Source organism: Mirounga angustirostris, unplaced genomic scaffold, assembly GCF_029215605.1.
Source record: "Mirounga angustirostris isolate CCGP_5_RB_7025 unplaced genomic scaffold, mMirAng1.0.hap1 SCAF_7, whole genome shotgun sequence".
Lineage (NCBI taxonomy): Eukaryota > Metazoa > Chordata > Mammalia > Carnivora > Phocidae > Mirounga > Mirounga angustirostris.
This window is the reverse complement of record NW_026991715.1, coordinates 11,172,271-11,196,108: the sequence shown is the minus strand read 5'-3', so window position 1 is coordinate 11,196,108 and position 23,838 is coordinate 11,172,271. Positions and strand designations below refer to the sequence as shown.

The 23,838-nt window shown below is 41.3% G+C and overlaps 1 protein-coding gene across 1 annotated transcript in view; it reads right to left on the bottom strand.

Moving 5' to 3' along the window:
• The window catches only part of KCNN2 (potassium calcium-activated channel subfamily N member 2), a 154,044-nt gene that overhangs the window by 91,998 nt on the left and 38,208 nt on the right, over nt 1-23,838 (bottom strand). Inside the window, exon 3 of the mRNA XM_064595581.1 lies at nt 18,068-18,486. Coding sequence (XP_064451651.1) covers nt 18,068-18,486 — 419 coding nt within the window. The remainder of the gene's footprint in view (nt 1-18,067; nt 18,487-23,838) is intronic.

Below are 23,838 nucleotides of genomic sequence, written 5' to 3'. Positions count from 1 at the left end.
CCTCAATTCTTCCTGATATTTGTCCTCACAAAAACTGATCAATAAGAAACACAAATTAAGACAAAGACTAAGCCAGATAAAATCCTTAATAAAAAGTAAAACTGGATAAAGGGCCATGAAAAAAAAATCTGTTATCTTTCAAATAGCCTACTTGGACCCCTACACTGCTGTGGATAACTGTATGAGGAAGTTAAGCCTGATGGTTTGAACCTCATGATGCTCTTTTTCAAAAGGCTGTCACTGGGATTCTTAGAAGTTCTTCAGACCATACTGAGCAGCACTCGCTGTCTGCATTTCCAATAGGGGCAATGCTAGGTTACATATTACTGTTAACGAGACTTCAGGAAGAACCCATGACATTAAACACACTGTGGGACCTAAGTTGAGTGGCAGGGGGACAACTGCAGTGATTTAAACAGTAGGTTTTGAGAAGGAAAAGATGGAATGCTGCTTTAGGCGCACTCATATCATCTGCATGTTTCTCTGTGCCGTGGAGCTCTAGCCCAAATGTCGCCTCAGGATGGGGTTCCCTCTGCCATCCCTTTGCAAATCCCAGTCAGTGACTGTAACACACAGATGCTGAAAGCCCACCAAGCAAAACACAAGATAAAAGACTGAGCAACCCTGTCAGAAGTCTATGTGCTCCAACAGAGTAAATAAAAATACTTCCAGGCTGAACACTGAAAAAGTTTCAAGCAGTGCTGTAGCATGCCCGCCATGTTTCTGTGAGGACTTCTGCCTGTCAGTCTAGCATATTCTGAAGGTTTCAGATTTCCAAGATCAGTGTGCCTGCAGTCTTCAAAAATTCAGCAAGTAGCCACAGCAATAAGGGAAGAAAAAGAAATAAAAGGCATGAAATTGGAAAGGAAGAAGTAAAACTACCACTATTTGTGGATGACAGGACAGTATATACAGAAACCCTGAAGTCTCCACCAGAAAAATGTTGGAACTAATAAATGAATTCAGTAAAAGTTGCAGGACATAAAATCAATAAACAGAAATCTGTGGCATTTCTGTGCACTAATAATATACCATTAGAAAAAGAAAGAAAGCAGTCCCATTTACAAACACATCAAAAAGAATAAAATACTGAGGAATAAATTTAAGCACAGAGATGAAAGACCTGTACACTGAAAACTTTAAGACATTGATGAAAGAAACTGAAGACACAAATAAATGGAAAGGCGTACCATGCTCATGAACTGGAAGAATCAATATTGTGAAAATGTCTGTACTACTCAAAGCAATCTACAGAGTCAATGCAATCCCTAGGAAATTTGCAATGGCATTTTTCAGAGAACTGAAACAAGTAATTCTAAAATTTGTATGGAACCACGAAAAATCCCAAATAGCCCAAGCAATCTTGAGAAAGAAGAGCAAAGCTAGAGGTATCAAGCTTCCTGATCTCAAACTATACTACAATTACAGTAATCAAAACAGTGAGGTTTTGGCATAAAAACAGACATAAAGATCAATGAAATAGAATTGGGAGCCCAGAAATAAATGTACACATATATGAACAATTAATTTATGACAAATGGAGCCAAAAACATACAAGAGAGAAAGGAGAGTGTGTTCAATAAATGGTACTGGGAAAACTGGACAGCCACATGCAAAAAAATGAAAATTTTTTTCTTATACCTTATACCATATACAAAAATTAACTCAAAATGGATTAAAGACTTAATTGTAAGACCAGATAACATTAAATTCCTAGAAAACATAGGCAGTAAGCTGCTTGACATCTTAGTGATGTGTTTGTGGATCTGACTCCAAAAACAAGGGAGATAAAAGCAATAATAAACAAATGGGACTGCATTAAACTAAAAAGCTTCTGCACAGTGAGGAAACCATCATCAAGATGAAAAGGCATCCTACTGAACAGGACAAGATACTTATAAATCACATATCCAAGAAAAGGTTAATATCCAAAAAAGATGAAGAACTCCTACAACTCAATAATTAAAAAAAAAAAAACCTGATTAAAAAGTGGTCAGAGATCTGTAGACATTTTTCCAAATAAGACAAACAGATGGCCAACAGGCACATGAAAAGGTGTTCAACCTCACTTATCATTAGGGGAATGCTAATCAAAACCACAATGAAATATCACTTCCCACCATCAGAGTGGCTAGCATCAAAAAGAAAAGAAATAAGTGTTGGAGAGCACATGGAATAAAGGGAACCCCCATGCACTGTTGGCGGGAATGTAAATTGGTGCAGCCATTCTGGAAAATGATATGGAGAATCCTCAAAAAATTAAGAATATATCTACCATATGATGCAGCTATCCCACTTTGGGGTCTTTATTTGAAGAACATGAAAACACTAATTTGAAAAGATATATGCACCCCTATGTTCACTGCAGCATTATTTACAATAGCCAAGATATGAAAACAACCTAAGTATTCATCAATAGATGAATGGATAAAGAAGGTGTGGTACATATGTGCAATGGACTATTACTCAGCCATAAACAAGAATGAAATCTTGCCATTTACAACAACATGGATGGACCTTGAGGGAATTATGCTAAGTAATGGAGAAAGACAAATACCATATGACTTCACTAATACGTGGAATCTTGAAAAAAAACAAAACAAATGAATAAACAAAATAATACAAAATAAACAAAATAATACAAAAACACAGAGACAGACTGACAGTTACCAGAGAGGAAAGGAGTTGTGGGGTGGGCAAAATGGGTGAAGGGGGTCAACTGTATGGTGAAAAATGGTAACTAGACTTTTGCACACCTGAAACATATGAAATGTTACATACCAATATTAACTAAAAGAAAAAAAATTCAGCAAGTGCTATTTTTGCCCTTGCTTCAAAGAAATTTTAAATTAACACAGAGCTCCTCATTAAACTTTGTTAACATACTAAATAGTAAAACTCTAATTGATTTCAAATGAACCCATTTCTGGAAGATAATAAAATCAAGACATAAGCGTTTTTTCCACATTTAACATACACTATTCCCATTGGAAGTATTCTTTATGTTTCTCGTAGGGTTAAACTTAATACATGAAGTCACTCATGAAGCATTTCTCATCAGCCCTCTGTTGTTCTGACTGATGGGCACACATCTGTGCAAAACATTTACCTCACAAGTCCTCATGGAGCGAAGGTAGTCATCATTATTCTTGACCTGACAGAACTAGAAGACTCGTAAGATCTCACAAGAGGGGCACCTCGATGGCTCAGTCAGTTTTAAGCATCTGCCTTCGGCTCAGGTCATGATCCCAGAGTCCTGCGATCAAGTCCTGCATCGGGCTCCCTGCTCAGTGGGGAAGTCTGCCTCTCCCTCTCCATCTACCTCTCCCCCTGCTCATGCTCTCTCTCTCTCAAATAAATAAATAAAATCTTAAAAAAAAAAAAAAAAGATCTGGGCCACCAGGATCAAGATGTTACTAGACATGGTCTTTACCCTTGCAGAGTCTGGTTTAAGCAGGGCTTTTGTACCCTCATTTGTAGAGGGTGGAGAATACCATAGGCACTCAAAGAACACCTTGACATTGGAGAGAAAACCCATCCTCTCACCTAACCAGGATCATATGAAAGTTTTGAGTATATTATGCTAATGACTAATGACTACAAAAGTCGTCCCGGTTCTTCTTCAAGACCACATCGAACCTGCCTATCATGGCACCTTCAACCCTTTTACCATACAACCGCACACCTACCCAAAACACCTGCCCCATCACTAGCTGGGCCAATGACTTTGATAGGAAAGAACAGGAATCCAGAGGACACAGGAAGTGAATGGTAGATGAGAAGAGGAATAAAAGCTATCAGTCCACAAAAAATGAAGAATCTTTAAGGAGGAATACAAAACCTGACAGACAGACGTCTCACTTCACAGTGACACCCCGAGCTTCTTAAAACCTACTTAAAGAACCAAAGCAAAAACACCTTACTGACCATGAAAGCACAGTACGTGGACTAGAAAAATAACAGTAGTAAATCTAAGAATACTCATCCCTTTTCAGAAAAGACACAAAGCCAGCCAGATTTCTAAGAGTTGGCCACCACGAAGCCAGACTAAAATTATGGATCAAAGCTTATCTTTCTGTATTGGATGCTTCATCTTGTGATGCCTTCCGGGACAAAAGCATAAACTTACCCCAAAAGAATAATAAGCAGAGATTCAGGATGATTCTCCATAGATGTCTAACATAGCTTTGGTTTTGTTCAAAACAGAGAGCTTACGATCACTGAAACACCCAATCACATGAAATACTGGGAACCATTTATTTAAATCAAGAAAATTAGTAAATTTAACTTTTCACTCTGATCGCTGGCAAAAGATATTTTCTTCCAACCCAACTTGATCTGAATACTTTGTGCCTTACTTTGTGGCTTTCCTATTTACAGACCAGACCATGATTCTTACATGGCGGTTTCCTAAGAGGTTCTAAAGCCCCGACACCAGTTATCACAAAGTCTGCAAAAATTTATTTTTAAGCTGCATCTTCTTCTGTTAGACTATTCAATACAATTCTGTAAGCTAAAATGGTACTCTTTATGTAATGCAGAAAGCTTTTAGAATATTAAATCTATGACAAGCAATAGATATTAGGAGTGGCTACTCAAAAATCTCTTGGCCCCTGAGCCACTGTGGAAAACTAAATGTCAGATATCAATTGCTACTTCCCTGTGAGTTGGACTACGATATCCCGTCACTGTGATACAAAGCATGCTATGAAGAATAATCAAGCAATGGGCATCTGGTCAGGCAGCCCATGGCTAGAGCATCACTCTTCCAAAGAGATGACACTGGACTGTCATAAAGTCCAGTGAGGTCACACAGAGTCAGGGAGGGGGCTTGGGTTTTTAACAATCTTTAGCTAATTCCCTAAAATGGGGTCACACCTGTTACAAACGTTTGCCCTTGGTCATGAAGATACCTGTAGATCGCTTAAAACAAATTACTGCCTTAATGGGGAGGAAAAGAAAAGAATTTTAAATATCCCCATTAGGCGCGAGTCAGGAACACCTTCACCCTAAGTATTAAAGTGACAGATACTCTCTGGACTTCATTGTTCACAGTGACTACTCTCATCACAGCGATGCAAGACCTGGACAGATATTTCTTAACTCAGGTGGAATAAACAACCGCCCTCGCTCCTTCCTCTATTTCCTGTAACTAGCAAATAGCAGATACTAGAAACCAAGACTTCAGGGTAGCAAAAGACAGCAAGGAAAAGCATAGGAAGCAGAAAAACTTAACAAGGGAGTCAAGTCTCTTCAAAGAGTTCATCACAGCCCCCTGGGTATGTGTAGCTGGATTTTTTCCCCTGGCTTTGGGAGGTAAAGCAAGACTGCTTTTGAGAAAGGCAAGTATTCGTGGCTTCAGAAGACATGGTGTTCAAAAAAACAAATGAAAACGCAAAGACAACCCACAGAAAATATTTGCAAATCATGCATCTGAGAAAAGCCTGGTAATCGGAATAGAGAAAAAACTCTTACGATAGAGTAAAACAAATGACGCAGTGTGAAAATGGGCAAACACTTTAAATGGACATTTTGCCAAAGAAGATACACAAATGGCTAATGATCACATGACAGGTGTTTGCCATCATTGGCCATGGACAATTGCAAGTTATAACCAAAATAAGGTACCACTGTGCACTCACTAGAATGGTAGTAAGATTATATCAATAAATATGTTTGTGTATATGACTGACCATGTTGTCAACACTGTGTAATAAAAGAGGAACCCTAGGGGGCGCCTGGGTGGCTCAGATGGTTAAGCGTCTGCCTTCAGCTCAGGTCATGATCCCAGGGTCCTGGGATCGAGTCCCGCATCAGGCTCCCGGCTCCTTGGGAGCCTGCTTCTCCCTCTGCCTCTCTCTCTCTCTGTCTCTCATGAATAAATAATAAAATCTTTAAAAAAAAAAGAAAAAATAAATAAAAAAAAATAAAAGAGGAACCCGCATAGATGCTTAGTTTCTGGGAAGAATATGACATAGTGCGGGCCACTCCTAGATGTCTACCCAAGAACACCAAAACCTGTTTCTACAGAGACTTCTGTGCAAAAGTTCACAGCGATTCTATTCACAACTGCCCCCAAACAGGAAACCTTCTAAGTGTGTACCAACTGGAATGAGTGAACAAACTGTGGCATATCCTTACAACGAAATACAATTTGTCAATGGAAAGGAGCAAACTAGATGAGACAACGGGAATGAATATCTAAATCTTTAAACAAGGTAAAAGAAAAAACTATGTATCATCTGATTCCATTTCTACAGAATGCTCAGAAGAGCAAATCTATGGAGACAGACAACATATTGGTGGTCGCCTGGGACTGGAGGGAGCAGGGACTTCATGCAAATGGAACAAGGGATCTTTTGGGGCTGGTGAAACTTTAAAAACGCAACAGAGGGGCGCCTGGGTGGCTCAGATGGTTAAGCATCTGCCTTTGGCTCAGGTCATGATCCCAGGGTCCTGGGATTGAGCCCTGCATCGGGCTTCCTGTTCAGTGGGAAGCCTGCTTCTCCCTCTGCCTCTGCCTCTCTCTCTCTGACTTTCATGAATAAATAAATAAAACATTTAAAAAAAAAAAAACGCAACAGAGGTTGGGGCGCCTGGGTGGTGCAGTCAGTTAAGCTTCTGATTTTGGCTCAGGTCATGATCTCCAGGTCCTGGGATCGAGTCGAGCCCCACATGGGGCTCCCTGCTCAGCAAGGAGTCTGCTTCTCCCTCTCCCTCTGCTCATGCTCTCTCTTAAATAAATAAATAAAATCTAAAAAAAAAAACAAAACAAAACTCAACAGAGGTGATGGTTGTATAGTTCTCGACATTTACTAGGAAATGATTGAGATATATGCTTAAATTATATGCTTAAAATAGGTATATTAGTTATACCTCAATAAAGTTGTTTTAAAAAAATGGAAGAATGACCAAAAAAAATCCTCTTCTCTTCTTACTTTGGCTCAGGTCATGATCTCCAGGTCTTGGGATCGAGTCAAGCCCCACATGGGGCTCCCTGCTCAGCAAGGAGTCTGCTTCTCCCTCTCCCTCTGCTCATGCTCTCTCTTAAATAAATAAAGAAAATCTAAAAAAAAAAAAAAAAAAAAAAAACTCAACAGAGGTGATGGTTGTATAGTTCTCAACATTTACTAGGAAATGATTGAGATATATGCTTAAATTATATGCTTAAAATAGGTATATAAGTTATACCTCAATAAAGCTGTTTAAAATAATGGAAGAATGACCAAAAAAAATCCTCTTCTCTTCTTACACGTTAGCCAAAAATTATGGTTAAACTCTGCATGAGGTTTTTTCCTTTAATTCCTTTATTTTATTCATCAAGTGTTTATTAACTAATGACCATGTTCTCAAATGGCTTTGACCTCACCACCATGCTAAGTTAAAGTCTCTGAAGCCTGGGCCTTTTCCAATTTCCCTAGGAATTTGGCAGTGATCAGACTATTTACTAATCCATGGGCTTTTGAATCAGGGACAAAACAGGACTGGACATGGCAGAGTGGGAGCGTTCAAGGACTGCCATTCCCCTCCATGGGGCGTCAGGAAGCACTGTTAAGACTAGATACTGCTCTACCTGGCTGGCAATCACCAAAGAAACAATTCATCCAGTCCTTCCCAGGGAGTCCAGCCAAGCACCCTGCCTGATCAGCAGTAGATGCTTTATACCCCCAACACCAGCTCTGGGATACAATTCTAAAACCCCCTTCATTCCCTAAATGAGTAGTCATAACATGAAGCAAGCCCATGAATAGGTACAAAGGTTATAAAAGTTTAATGTTAGTATAGAAGGCCGATTTGTCCCAGCCCTGAAAATGCTCAAAATGTGTACATTCTATCGCATGTAAAGGCACTTTTCTTGTCTCAAATTTATTTTGTTATTTTTATGCTATTTTGCAATACGATCACATTAAAAATAAAGGATATAAATTTCAAAAAGAATAAAAGAACGTACAAAATCCTGCAGGCAAATGGGGAAAAGCTGGATTTTCTCCAGGCGAGCCTCACGTATGTCTAAGAAATGTATTAATTTTCTTAAAGACAAAATAGTGTGAATGTCAAGGCATCTATGTTTTGACTTTATGTTTTTTCTTTTTATCTGGCACAGTGATTCTGAAGTTCAAGTGCATGAGAAAGCTGCATAGGATCGCATACACACCACCCTAAAGTACTTCAGTAATTCTGAAGCTCAAGTGCATGAGAAAGCTGCATAGGATCGCATACACACCAGTTACAAGGCAATCAGGACGCATATTCCATAAAATCTGCACCTCAGCATCTATGTCAGGATGGGAAGGACTATAATGAGTTCACTGTAAGATCCGTGACATTGGATTTCTGAGCTGTGTTTGGCTTCATGTTTTTTGTTTGTTTGGTGTTTTGTTGTTGGGTTTTTGTGGGTTTGTTGTTGTAGTTGTTGTTGTTGTTTTAGCCTGAATATAATCAGTGCTGGTTTTTCCAACTGCACTCCTCAAACCAAGATCTCAAAGCATCTTGCCAACAAATATTAATTCTCATTGTTCTCTCAGGAGGTAGACCCAAAGCCCCCCCACCCCAAAACCAAAAACAGAATACCAAACCATATCTATGGAGGCATGAAGAGAAAACTGAGCTGGACAAAGTATTGGCTTTTTTCCCATAAGACTTTAATGACCAATTTATTTGGCAAACACTATACCGAGCCTCGATGCTTTCCAAGTCACAGATGCATGATGAATGCTTTCAAACCGCTGACTTTTATAACTTGAAAGGGCCCATTTTAAAGTTGTGACTCATTTCTGAGTCTAAAAAGGCTATATCCGTCCATGTGAATCAGACTCTGGAAGTCTAAGTTTACAAAGTATTACATTACCATCAACCACAAATTACAAATCCATTGATGAAATGCTTAGAGTTTACTTAGCAACAGCTGAAACTTTAAGTGGTAAGAAATAATCTAATTATCCAGTACACCGTGATCAATCAAGGTACCGGGAGGATGCTTCCCTGGCACGGCCCATGGATATTTTATGACTACTTTGACAACTACTGAAGAAACTTGATCCCAAGTCTCATGTTTCCGATTTAAGGAAATCAGCAGGAAATAAGGCATTTCTGATGGTCAGGGCCTGAACAAGCACAGACTTCTCAGAGAGTCTCCTAAAAATATAAAATAGAATCACGGACAGCAGGTCAAGAAAGCGAGCTAGAGTTTGAAAACGTAGCCTCCTCATTTCATACTCTGCTGTGTGTGATGCTACGTAAATAATTTTTAGAAATAAATAGAACAAGTGAGACTCTCAGATGCCATCTATCCCTTCCTCCTCGAAAAACTGGCTTCTCAGAGAAAAAACGAAAGCAAACTAAAACTCTTTTGAAATGAGAAACATGAAAATTAGAATCCAGATCATTTAAGCATTCTAAATCGTTTATCACCTATTGAAACCTGAAATGGTTTTATTCAAAATCATGCTCTATGAAGAGGAAGTCAGGAATGTCTGAGCTTAGAATAGCAGATTCACATTTGGTCACAAAGAAGTAAACACCACAACGCTGATTTAATTTCCTAGATGTCAACAATGACCACGCAGGAAGAACGGTATGTTCACGTTACCTTAGCAGGTAGAAGCAGGTATTCAGGGCCCATATGCAATGGGAAGCAGAACCCCAAATCATATACCCTCTATGAACTGGTGTAGAAAAATGACTGGTATTCAGGGCCCATATGCAATGGGAAGCAGAACCCCAAATCGTATACCCTCTATGAACTGGTGTAGAAAAATGACCAGAATTCAGGGCCCATATGCAATGCGAAGCAGAACCCCAAATCATATACCCTCTATGAACTGGTGCTAAAAGTTTGAAACCTGTGTAGTTACAAAATGGGCTGTTCCCATCCTGCAAGCACTTTCCTGATCAACTCTTTGGTTAATACTGATGTTGGAAGATATCACCAATCCTTGTGTTAAAAGCAGCTATTATATATAAAGTTTTATGTGGGATACAGTTTTATTATGGCACATGACTTGGCGGTAATATTCCACAATATACTGCTATAATAAAGTTTTAGCCGCATTTCAGAAATCATCTTTCGGGCAATTAAAACAAATGCAATGTAGGAGACTATTAGTGACAGGTTTTTAAAAGTATTTTTAAAAATTAATTAATTAAGAAAAAAGAAAAGTCTAACTTCATAAAACATACTTTTAAGACAGAATAATAGATTCTAAACACAACTGAAACTCCATTCCTCAGTTGTCTTTGATAATTTGAAAAATACTTATTTACCTATTTATATATTATAATATGTATTAAATATTTTTGTTATATAATAAATACTTACTACCTTTCTTTACCTATGAGTTTTGAAGAATTTATTCTTAACCCATCTAAAATACAGCTTAGCTCATGAGAAGCTCTACAAAACAAGTTCCATTGTTCGCTTCTCCAATTTTGCTACCTGGGAAAAGAGCAAACCATTCTAAAGCCATTGAGAGAAACCTTTCCCTCTTAACTAATGCATACTAGTTAATGCATACTTAAACACTCCTGGAGATGAAGCAATAAGGTAAAGAAGAAGAGTGAATTTAGGGTCACCTGGGTGGCTCACTCAGTTAAGTGCCCGACTCTTGGCTTCAGCTCAGGTCATGATCTCAGGGTCCTGAGATCAAGCCCCGTGTTGGGCTCTATGCTCAGCAAAGAGTCTGCCTGAGATTCTTTCCTTCTCCCTCTGCTCCTCTCCCCACTCATGAGAGCGTGGGTGTGCTCTCTCTCAAATAAGTAAATAAATAAAATTGTAAAAAAAAAAAAAAAAGAACAGTGAATTTTATTCAGCCACAAATGTCTTAACTAAATGAATCTTTTCTGGTGACAAACCGCACCGAGCATCATTACATTATCACAGATTGTTTGTGTCTGCTTCTCTCTGTGGTAACGCTGCCATCAGAGTTCCCAGCTCCCCATTCTTTACCCCTTCGTTCTGTCCATTCCAAACTCGGCCCCCTCCCCCACATGATAAAACCTGCAGCAATCAGGAAAAGAATAGTGTGCAGAAAGTTAACATAATAAAACCAAATTAAAAACAAAAAACAAAACAAAACCAAAAAACTACAAATAAACAGTTTACCTTAAAAAAAAAAAAAAAGCCTTTCCATCTCTGAAACCTCAGTTATTGACAAGGGCCAACTCTGGTTCCCAGAAGATGTGGTCAAGTCAATGCTCCTTTTCTCCCTTGGATATACCCAAAGCACATGCCCATAGTAAATCTTCTGGGAACACTTACAGGAAAAAAAGAAAAAACAATACGGAGCAAAATACTTTCCCTCGCATAACACAGCACTGGCCCACAGTATCCGGTCCCTGGATCGAGTCCCGCATCAGGCTCCCTGCTCGGCGGGGAGTCTGCTTCTCCCTCTGACCCTCCCCCCTCTCATGCTCTCTCTCTCTTTCTCTCTCTCAAATAAATAAATAAAATCTTAAAACAAAACAAAACAAAACAGTGTCTGGTGAAGTGCGCTTCGGATTGAACACTTATGCTTTTTACAAAAACAGTGAAGCCTCAAAAAGTACAAGATGGGATAATGCCCAGTTTTTAGGACCCCAAGATATGGGGTTCAGACTTCCTGTAAGACAAAAATGTTCCTGAAGTTTCTCCTGACACATCTGATTCAATGCCCAGACCTGAGTCGCATGAACAAGAAATCACTTGAGCAGCACTAGGTCACACTTTCCGGGTTGTTTTAGAAGCAAATCTTTCCAGGCTTCATATCCACCTCAACATAAAGCCAAAATGAAACCAGAGAGAGAAGGGACACTGGTCTGGGGTAGGCTCCTCCTGACAAATGTAGGCTCCAGACATAATGCCAGCTACTTGCCACTCAGCTTCTTCCTACCTTTCACAGAAGAGGTGGGTAGGGAGAAGGTGACAGAGAGGACACCGAAAAGGGCGGGAGGGTGGGAGAGACATAAAAGAAAAAGGGGGTTTTTATTCCTTATAGGTAAATCAGAGATATATGATCTGTAGGGAAAGTAACACCGCCAAGAAGAGATGCCTCCTACAGGATGTCCTCCTCATTAGTACAGAATATTTTCCAGAAACCTCTAGATGTGCTGTGCTCAGTGGAAGGAGAGGGATAGGTTTGCAAAACAAACTTCTCCTGAGAGGCATCTGCTTCTCTCTTTCTCTCAAAAGCTCTCTCCTTTTAAACATTTTTAAAAAGTTTTACCTAATTTATTTGAGAGAGCGAGCGAGCAAGCGTGTATACACCTGCAGGGGGAGGGTGGAGAGGGAGAGAGAATATTCTCAAGCAGACTTCAAGCTGGTGTGGGGCCCAATGGGGCTTGACCCAGCACACCGAGATCGGGACTCTAGCCGAAATCAAGAGTCAGCTGCTTAACCAACTGAGCCACAAAGGTGCCCCAAAAGCTTTCTCCTTTTAAAAATATTCCTAGACTTGTTCTAATTAAGAAGAGAATTTCTATCAGGTGTGAACCCCCCTTTAAAATGGAGAGGATACTTGGGTAGATCAAAGATGGACCTGGTGGGGTTCATTCAAATCCAAATTCCAAACCAAAGAAATAGGAGAGCTGTGTGTTGTATGAAGTACTGCAAATTCACAACAGGAAGAAGGAAGAAGGAAAAAGGAAGGAAGGGAGGGAGGAAGGGAGGGAGGGAACAGAGGGAGAGGCAGGGAGGGAGGCAGGGAGGGAGAGAGGAAGAAAGGAAGGAAGGAAGGAAAACATTTAAGGAAATGTAAGATGCAAACGACATCATATCAAACTTTGTAAAAAATGAAGCTAATTTCTTTTTTTTAAAAGATTTTATTTATTTATTTATTAGAGAGAGAGACAGCAAGAGAGGGAAAACAAGCAGAGGGAGTGGGAGGGGGAGAAGCAGGCTTCCCGCTGAGCAGGGAGCCCGATGCGGGGCTCGATCCCAGGACCCTGGGATCATGACCTGAGCTGAAGGCAGACACTTAACGACTGAGCCACCCAGGCACCCTGCTAATTTCTTTTTTTATCTTTGTATCTTACAAGTCACAATCTGGAGATTTTGTGCAGCAAAATGGGAAGTCAAACAGAAAACAAACTGTGGAAATTCTACTATCACAACATTGGTTAGTGATTTTATTTTCTTTTACACACTTGTACAATTAGGAAATGTTACCTTTGGAGGAGGAAAGCTTATCAACCCATTTAGTTTGCAATGAAGAAATTAAGACAAAAAGAAGTGAGCTGGTTGACCTGAGGTCATCACGCAGCCCCTCCCTTGCACAACAACTGGGACGAGATCCCAGTGTCCCTGTATGGTCCCCCTCCCTTCCCCAACATGCCACAGTGTGTTCCTGTTATGTAACTGCTGGCTACAGACTCTCAGTCTTCATATGAAATGGGTAATTTTCAGGTTCTAGTGTCTTTTTATATGAACCCAGGACTGGTCTGTCACCTCGCAATCTCAGCCTGTTAAAAAAACACACATGCTTTGGGCTTCTAGGAAGATGTGGCATCATTTGCCTGAGGCGTTCTGAATCTAGTGAAGATGGGTTCGAACGGTTAAGATGGACCATTTTTTTTTTTTTAAAGATTTATTTATTTATTTATTTGACAGAGAGAGAGAGAGCGAGAGAGGAAACACAAGCAGGGGGTAGTGGGAGAGGGAGAAGCAGGCTTCCCGTGGAGCAGGGAGCCCGATGGGGGACTCGATCCCAGGACCCTGGGATCATGAACTGAGCCGAAGGCAGATGCTTAACGACTGAGCCACCCAGGCGCCCCTAAGATGGACCATTTTTAAAAAGAAAATGTATGGCATGTGCACAGTTTTGAGGCCATTTATTTCCTGGGCCCTTGGGGAACAGATACGCTGGGGACCACTCATATAGATGTACGTACTATTAACTATGCTTTTACCCCCACTGGTACGGTGTGATGTATAACTTTCAACTAAGAGCAATTTTCATAAACTAAATGGGTTTATCAGCTAAGGTTTTTCATATTTATTCTTCAAATTTTATAGGTACATCTGCTCCAGGAAATACCATAAGCCTCTAAATACCATGACTGTTAGCAAACAAAGCAATACCATAAGGAGTCTACGTTTCATTTAAAAAGAAAACTTTAATCCTTCAAACTCCGTACTTAATAAGAGAAGGTCTAAAAAAGATTCAGATACTTGATCCTAAAAACTAAGCACTCCAGAATTTCTTGTAAAATAGACTCAACAAACATGCAGACCTTGGCTCCCTCCCTGAACCCCATTAAAATGACTGTAAATAACTGTAAAACAAAGAAACCCCAAAGAGCACAAACCCATGAGGACAGCAAGAATGAGTGACGAGACAGTCTGAAGGGAGCTGAAAAGCCAACTGATACATGATCACTGACTTACTGACTCACGAAAGGAGAATTCTAGACCAGGAGTGGTGAAAAAATCATGAGGAAAGCATATTGCACAAACCCATGAGGACAGCAAGAATGAGTGACGAGACAGTCTGAAGGGAGCTGAAAAGCCAACTGATACATGATCACTGACTTACTGACTCACGAAAGGAGAATTCTAGACCACGAGTGGTGAAAAAATCGTGAGGAAAGCATATTGCACAAACCCATGAAGACAGCAAGAATGAGTGACGAGACAGTCTGAAGGGAGCTGAAAAGCCAACTGATACATGATCACTGACTTACTGACTCACGAAAGGAGAATGCTAGACCACGAGTGGTGAAAAAATCATGAGGAAAGCATATTGCACAAACCCATGAAGACAGCAAGAATGAGTGACGAGACAGTCTGAAGGGAGCTGAAAAGCCAACTGATACATGATCACTGACTTACTGACTCACGAAAGGAGAATGCTAGACCACGAGTGGTGAAAAAATCATGAGGAAAGCATATTGCACAAACCCATGAAGACAGCAAGAATGAGTGACGAGACAGTCTGAAGGGAGCTGAAAAGCCAACTGACACATAACTGACTTACCTGACTCATGAAAGGAGAATGCTAGACCAGGAGTGGTGAAAAAATCACAAGGAAAGCATACTGGCACTGAGAACCAACCCCCGTCCCACCTAAAGACTCAGGAAATCCTTGGCACCAGCATCTCCACAAGTGGAGATCAGGACACAGCCTTAAAGGTGAGGACGGGTTCAGATACTGCACAAAAGCAGTTAGATACCTAGATTCTCTTCTCCACTCTTTGTCCCTTGTAGTATCTTTTACCAACTGGGAGAAGCCTGGAAGTTTATCGTCCCGAGAGATAAAACAAAAGGTCAGTGGGCTGACGGAGGGCCTCAAGCACCGTAGGGAGTAGGCTACCGGTAATGTTACAACTCAGAAAACAAATAAAGGTTCGCAGATTAATAGTTGAGACCTCTTCTCTGCCCTGTCTTTCAATTCCCAGTACGCTGTCCCCTAGGGCTTGCACCTTCAAGGGAGGACAGGAGAAACAACTTCTCATGAGCCTGTCAGGTTGCTCAGAGAAAACAGAAAATACGTAAAGATACTAAAACTGGTGTTCTGCCCCCCCACCCCAAACGACCCTGTAGTGAAGCCCACAGTCGACAACTTCTAGATATGCAAAGGAAGTTCCACTCACTCAGCTCTTGAGGATGGCATTGTCAAGTAAGAGCAGACAGTTGAAGTTACCTAACTACTTGAGCAAAGCTACAAGCTAAAACCAACAGAAAAACAAATCTTTGGGCAAACAATACAGATATGAAGAGAAACATTTTCAAAAATTATCATTAACATCTCTGAGCAAATAAAACACTGTATCCAAGAACAAAAGCATGATGCTATTTTTTTTTCAAAGGGGCACTTGGGGATCAAACATGAGACACTGGAAATTAATATATATTAAAAAGAAACTAAATTCCAATAGAAAGTATGGAAGATAAAATGGAGGTTATCTTCCATAGACAGAGCAAAAACAGAAACAGAAAAAAAAAAAGAAAGAAAACAGGAAAATTAGAAAGCTAACAGAGGAGGGCCAATATCCACACAACAAAACACAGGAACAAAAATCATTAAATAATTCAAGAAAATTTCCAAGAACTGAAGGACAATCATTCCAAGATTGAACAGGCCTATTATAGTCCCAGTACTCTAGATTAAAATAGAGTCACACCAAGATGTATCCTGTTGCAACTGTAGAACACCAATCCTAAAAGCTTCCAGGAAAAAAAAAAGCATAAAAAATTGAGGATAGTATCAGACTGCTGGATCCTGGATGCCAGAGGAAAATAAAGGCTTTGATATTCTGAGTAAAAGTGATTTCCAATCTAGAGTTTTATATCCAGCCCCATTATCAAAGAAGTAGGGAAAGAAGAATGGCCATATCTCAAGCTCTCAAAAAATTATCTCTCTTACTCGCTACCTTTTCTTAAAAGTTACTGGAAGATGAATTCTGCCAAAATGAAGGATAGGTGGAAAACGAGGGAGAAACGGGGTTCAAGAAAAAGGGTACCCAACATACAAAGAAGCCTGAGGAAATCCCCAATGTGATGGGCAAGCAGGTTAGAAAAACTGTTTTTCAAGGTGAAATTGCTAGATTGCTCAATATACATGAATCTAGCAAAAGAATATTTACATAATATGGGGGAAATGAGGGAAAATAAAAAGATGTGCAGAAAAAGCAAAATGCTAATAAGATACTACACACTGTTCGACCACAAATGCAGTTTACATAGTCATAAGGATGTCAGCGTAGAATGCAGATCATCGGTGTTAACATAACTTATTGGGAAGATAGAAATTACTCTTTTGGGGGGGTTCAGTCATGAAAGGGGTATGTACGTGTGAAAGAAAACTAAAACCCCAACTTTCCTAAAAAGCTAGATGAAAAACCTAGTGGTAGCAAAATAAGCAATAGCATTCAGAAATATGAAAAGCAATTACCAAAAAAACTGACTAAAAGATCTTTGAGTGACTGCTTCTGAAAAATCAAAATGGGGAAGGGGTATTGCAGGTTTGCTATTTTTGCAACAATTCTCATACAGATATTTTTCTTCGTTAAACTGTATACGTATATACCTTCGATTTTCAAAGGCTAAACTAAAAAACATCTGGTCACTACAAAGAACATCCTAAGATTTAACAGTACTAACAATTACTAAATCGTTCCTGTCTATTGCTAATTTCAACTTAGATATTCTTAACCAAGGTTACATGAGGTTTCAGTCCTCATTAGGATAGAGTTCCTCTTATTTATATAACAAATCTATTTTTGTTTCTTTGTTAAATGGCAAGGTTAGTATCACTGATGCTGAATCACTAATTAATTTAGACCCACTGGGCAGTTCCTGAATTCTAAGGATGTGTGTCTAGCTCCAAACCACCAGAGCACCTCAGACAATAAAATAAATCCACACTTACCTTCTCACTAACTGTTGAGTTCAATAAAAACCAAATATTATACCTATAAGCTCCTTATCAGTAATCACATGAACACCATGTTCAATAGGCAGTACGATCAACAGACCACACTGAAATATTCCCGAAAGTTCCGACAGCCTGAATCACCACGTTTCCACTGGCTTTCTGTCTCAACAACAATCCACGCTATAACCAGTGTGGCACCAAAATGATCCAGTGTTACCATTAAACAGACATTTGGGATAGAAATCTCCTATTAAATCTGTAGGTCCCCAAATTTTGACACAGAGTATAAAAACAGCCCTCTGTAGAAAACTGATCCAATCAGAAAGAAAAATGCATAATCAGGGCGCCTGGGTGGCTCAACTGGTTCAGTGTCTGACTCTTGATTTCAACTCAGGGCATGATCTCAGGGTTGTGAGATCAGCCCCCAGTAGGGCTGCGGGCTGGGCGTGGAGCCTGCTTAAGTTTCTCTTGGCTCCCTCTGCCCCTCTCCCCCCAACCCCTGTTGTGCTCTCCTCTCTCTCTCTAAAAAAAGGAAAAAAGTACATCATCATCATCAAGTCATTACTGTAAGCAAAAATGTGAAGTCAAGTTTTGTCAGACTCGTTTAAAACACCAGAGAATCCAACATTTTCAAGAGTGAGTCACTGTGTGCCTCTGGTCTAAAATGTGTTCGTCCTCCCACTTCCAAATTATGTCCCCAGGAAAAGAAACAAACTTACCTTTCACAAGCTCGGACGGTCCATGCGGCAATTATCCATAATGAGATACTAAACACCAAGAGCACAGTTCCTGGACAGATAGTCATTAGAGTCTTCATAACAAAACGGGTATTGAAGTTTATCTTATTCAGTGCTCCGATGCTTCTAGAGGAGGCATCGGTGAAAAGTTTGCTATGTAAGAGCATGACTCTGGCGATCAGATAGAGTCTTAAGAACATCGGTATAGATAAAATAATGTCCACATCGGCGGTGGTTGTGGATGGGGCATAGGAGAAGGCAAGCCGGGCCGTCCATGTGAACGTGTAATTCCCAGGTATGGGATGGATAGCACACACCAGTATTTCCAAGCAGATGAAGAAAATACGCTCATAAGTCATGGCTATTCTCCAGTCATCTGCTCCGTTGTCCACCATGAACAACTGAAAAAATAAAGTAGAAAGTCAGCTTCAGTATGGCATGAATGGTCCACAAGGGTTAGTGCAGAGTCGAAAGATACATAACACATGGCTTTTAGCGATCGTGGCGAGCTAAAGGGGTAACACTTAAATGCTAGCCCAGTACGCTATTTTGAGAAAATGGTATTGGCACAAAAGGAGAACTTCATTTTGCAAAAAATGAAATTGGACACTTGCTGCCCGGGAGCTGGAATTATTCTGGGGTCAATGCTCCTGGAGGATTGGGTAAGTTACATCATTTTAAGAGAAGGGGCTTGGGCCCATCAGTAATGCACCCCCCTGCCTTGGTGGAGCCGCAATGGACTTAGCCTTAGGAACAACCTGTTCTCTGCATCAAGCGTCTGGATCTAAAACCCTTCCTCAGTTCTAACCACGTTCTCAGTGGAACCTATTTGTGGTGCCTCTGTGGTCAGTTATAGCCTATAATGCAACTGCACATGCGCGTTCTTACAGGAAATCTCATTGGCTTCGGGGAGAAAATCACAAGGGACCACAAAAGTGGCAGAAACATTTCTTCCAGCTTCTCTATCTATGACTCTACCTTCTCTTTTCTTCTGTCCTTCCCTAGCCTTCCCTTCGATTATGAACTTGCTTCCAATCTTCCTTTAATAAAGATTCTTTTATTTTAAGGTGCCTGGGTGGCTCAGTCGTTAGGCATCTGCCTTTGGCTCAGGTCATGATCCTGGGGTCCTGGGATCGAGTCCTGCATGAGGCTCCCTGCTCAGCAGGAAGCCTGCTTCTCCCTTTCCCACTCCCCCTGCTTGTGTTCCCTCTCTCGCTGTGTCTCTCTAATAAAATCTTTAAAAAAAATTAAAAAGTTTCTTTTTTAAAATTCCTGTCATTCCTCACACCGCAATAAAAAAAAAGAAAAAGAAAAAGGAGACAGATGTGCAAATAGATGATAGATAGATAGATAGATAGATAGATAGATAGATAGATAGATAGATAGGCAGACAATAAAAGGGACAGAAAAGAAAGTTTCCTGTCTTCCCTGGCTTCTCAGTAAACAAGTCCACCAGGCTCTGGGAGTCCATAAACAATCAGAGGCATCTGGAAATGTTCAGTGACATTTCTGACTGCAACAGTGACTTGTGGGGGCTCCTGACATTTAGAGCCAGGAAGCCAGGGGTGCCAACCATGCTGTAGTTCTGGGAGTCTGCCAGGATGCCAGTGGTGCCCCCCCGCCCCTGCCCAAGAAAGATGACATATTCTTTGTCTTTTGGTAAGTAGCCAACTCAAGCAGAAAGCATGAGATGAGAGCCACCCAAACGAGAACAGTACATTCTCAGGTAAGTGAATCTCAACGGAGGTGGGCAGAACAGGTCTGCTCCCAGGTTGGAGCCCATGGACTCTGCTCTTCTAGAGTCAGGCAAGCGATCTTCCCATTTTGGCTACCAATTGCCATTCCAGGTTAATTATTCTGCAGGGTGTAGCTATTTCCCAGGCTACTACTATTTGAACTCTGCCATTGGTGGACAGGAACTTGACAGCAAAATTTACCGCTTCTTTCTGGTACCTCGAGGAGCTGGAGAACCCAGCAGATTCTCTCATAAACATACCAAGTTTTAACAGATGACATTCAATTTGGCGATAAAACGGCTTGAGGTATGCCTTCTGTCATGCATTTTCATCTAGGGACCTTAAAGTGTTGGCCAAATGCTAATAGACAAGAAAGATGGTTTTCCAGTTTCCGGTAAAGAAACAGATCACAAGTACAGAGCAGGCCAAGTGGGCTATAGAAATATTCTTGTTCAGTCTCGCCACTTCCAATACCTCATTGGCATCAAGGATTTCTATAACATATACCGAAAGGCTGTACTGATACAATGTTAGGAGCCTGCTCGACTTTGTATCGGGGGTGTTTACTGGGTACTGTATAATTCTAAAGGAATGTGATCCCGAAATCTCTTAGGATGTTTACATCCAAAAGAATGCATCCTCAAACGGGTGACTCTGAGAGGCTATATACATTCCAAAGATGCTGTCACTGCTTTCTTTAGAAACTGATGTCAGGGCCTGGCACAAGCCACATAAGAAAAACAGTTCTGTTATTTAAATCCGCATTTCCATTTCTACTGAAAATGGTATTACCCAGCTTGATTGTCTACTTTCTTCACCAAGCTTGGCTCTGGATGACTTGGCAAAAATTCAAATCCGCCCCCAAAACTCCACCCCAAAACTCCAGAAAGCCATAAGCTGAGCCACAGAATCTGAGGGTAATTCCAAGACAGGCTTGCCCCACACTGTTCTGGGCAACAGCAGCATAAATGCAGCAGGAAGGTACCCTCCCAGGTAACCGGGGGAGAAATGCCAGGTTAGAGGGAGAACCCGGAGATTGCTCCCCAAGAGTCTCCTATCCGTCCAGGACTGGCCCTCCCTCTATCACTCACAGTGCACCTGCCTCTCTGTCCGTGCTGCTCCTCAGCATTCACGCCCGTCGCTTCACCTGTGACTTCCCCAATGTTCTAAACAGCCTCCTGCAGGTGGGCCCGCCCAGGCAACCTCCAAGCCGGGGATCCGATGTCCAGGCTGCTACAGGTGGACGGGGGCTGCCGGTGCCTTCTTGCTTAGCGGAACCCTCCACATCCCATGGGACCATCCCCCCAACCCCCTAGCACCTGCTTTGGACAATCATCCCCACGGCTGGCTCTGCCCTGCAGGTGATAATGCTTTTCCCAGTTCTCTTTCATTCCCCCAACAAAAGCCCAAGTGGCTTTTGCCCCCACCAGCCCACCACCTCTACTCTTGTTGAGGTCACTAAAGACACCTTAATTATGAAATCCGGCCCTTCCATCTGACTTTTTACCTGATCTACCTGACACTAATCACGCCTTCCCTCCTAAAAAAGATCTCTTCTCTTGGCTTGTGTGACATATGGCTCTTTTTTTTTTTTTTTTAATCTGCTGCCACTTTGAAGGATCCAACCCTTTCCTTAAAAATCCACCTTCCTCCTCCCCAGCTAAGTGCCGCTGCTCTCCTGGGGACCATCTCTGACTCTTCCCTGTCTCTGTACTTTCTTGGGAGATCTCCTGCATGCCTTCCATCTCCACTACCAGAGTCTTCTACGGGAAGCTATCGTCCATCCTTTAATGACCTTTGTAAAATGTGAATTATAACAGCCGGTGGCTGTCAGGATTAAAACCATTAAAGGCCCCCATGCTGCCATGTGGTTTTGTCTGTCTCTTTAACCTCAGTGCCTGTTCCCTCTGGTTGCACGGATTCTAGAACATGCTACTGCAATGGTGCTTCCATGTGTTGGTGGACTCTGGCCTGGAAAGTCTTCCCACACAGCAAACTCTTATTCCTTTAAGACTCAACTCCACAGTCACCTCTTTTCAGGACATCATCCATGCTCAAGCCAAATCTGCAAACTCTCTCTCCTTTGTTTCATGATTCCTGTATGTGCCTCTTAATGATGTTTACTGAAACCACAGAGGACAGTAAGGATTTCTTCGGAAGATTATCACCCCTACTCGTCAGTGAGGCTCCTTGAGGACAGGACCCACGCTTGTTAAATGAACTGCCTTGTTACTTCTCATTTAGTACAGACTATCCTAATCACCGCATAGGCCCTAAGGTTAATTAAATATGCTCATGGAAGAGGGGAATACTAAAGCATAGTATGAATGAAATAAATCTATGTCATTTCTCAAATATGTGCAGAACACATCCTATTAAATGCTAAGCCATTACAGCAACATAATTTTGCAATTCCACAGGAAGTCCAGAAAACAATTCTTCTTCAGTAACTTCCCCAGAAAAATCTGTTATCACAAAGTTGCTTTTTACCACAAGGGGCTTAATCGACACCTAAAATGAGCTTATTTTGGTTTCATTTTATCACGGTACCTATTTCGACACTAGAGTGAAGGAAAAAAACAAAACATTTTCTTCTCCTTTCCATGTAATCCCCAGCCTTAACTGCTGCTTATTCTTTTGTTCATCCTTTCATTTGTTAAATATCTTTTAGCATGACTCACTATGCACCAGGCACTGGGCTCCGTACCAGCCATACGGTAGGATTCGCAGCAGAGGATCGGCTGCATGGAGCGAACTTCCACCAGGAAAGAAAGACAAAGTCAAGAAAGCAGACTTGGAGCCACTTAATAAAGTAATTCTGTCTGTGGCCACTGCTCTGAAGGAAACACACAAGAGATGAAAGGCAGATGTGCACATTAGGGAGGACATGTGGAGAAGAAGTACCATTTCAGAAGAGACCTGGATAAGCGGGAGAGCCAGTCACCTAAACAGCCAGGAGAAGAACATTCTAGGCAGGGCAAATAGCACGTGGAGAGGCCGTGGACTTCCAACGGCTTAGCGTGCTTAAGGAAATAAAAGGATACCCAGGGTGTTTGACACTAAATGATCACCGTGCAGAGTGGAAAGAGATGAATTTGAAGATACAAATCGGGATCAGACGTGCAGGACATTGTTGGCCACGGAATCAAGACTGGATTTCAGTCCAGGCTCAGCGGGAGCCCACTGAAGGGTATTAGGCAGAAGGATGGCAGGATCTCTGGTTTATAGCTTTAAGGGTTCATCCTTACTGTAAGAGAAACCAGAGGACACAGGGAGGATACAAGGGAGGAAGTTCTACTGCATCTGATTGGTTGTACTTAGTATCCCCATGACCTGGACCGGGAGGTGGGGGTTGCCATGGAAATGGAGACAGTGGGCGTGCTAGAGACAGAGTTTGCAGATCTTGCTAGAACTTGCTGATGGGCTGAATGTGGGAGTGATAAAAGAAAGAAAAGAATCCTAGGTGGCTGAGCTTCTACTCTGAAAAACACAGTGGATGGCCGTGCCATTTCCTGGGGCCAGTGGGCTGTTGGGGGGGGTGGCGGGGGGAGGAAAGAAAAGATTCTATGCTGGCCACCGTCATTGGAGTGCAGATGCCAAGTAGGCAGCAGTATATGCAAGTCACTGAGAGGAGAAGTCTGGACTATGGGAATGAACTTGGAAGGTAACGCTGTTCAGGTACTGTTCTCAGAGGAAGTGGAAAGAAAAGGACAGGACACGGCCAAGTCCTGAGGAACCCCAAATGCAGAAGGCAGCTGGAAGGTCAAGGCAGTCTGTGAAGTAGGAAGATGGGCAAGTGTGCCAGGGGTCAAGGGTGAGGGCTGCCCATCAAAACCGCAAAATAATATTTCTATATAGAAAACGAAACCATCTTAAATATCGTAGTTATTCAACAACTGATTCCACGTCAAGTATTAAAATCCACCTGCAAAAATATTCCCATTCTAGTCCATTTGATCAATATATATGATAGTTTTTTTAAGATTTTATTTATTTATTTATATTATTTATGAGAGA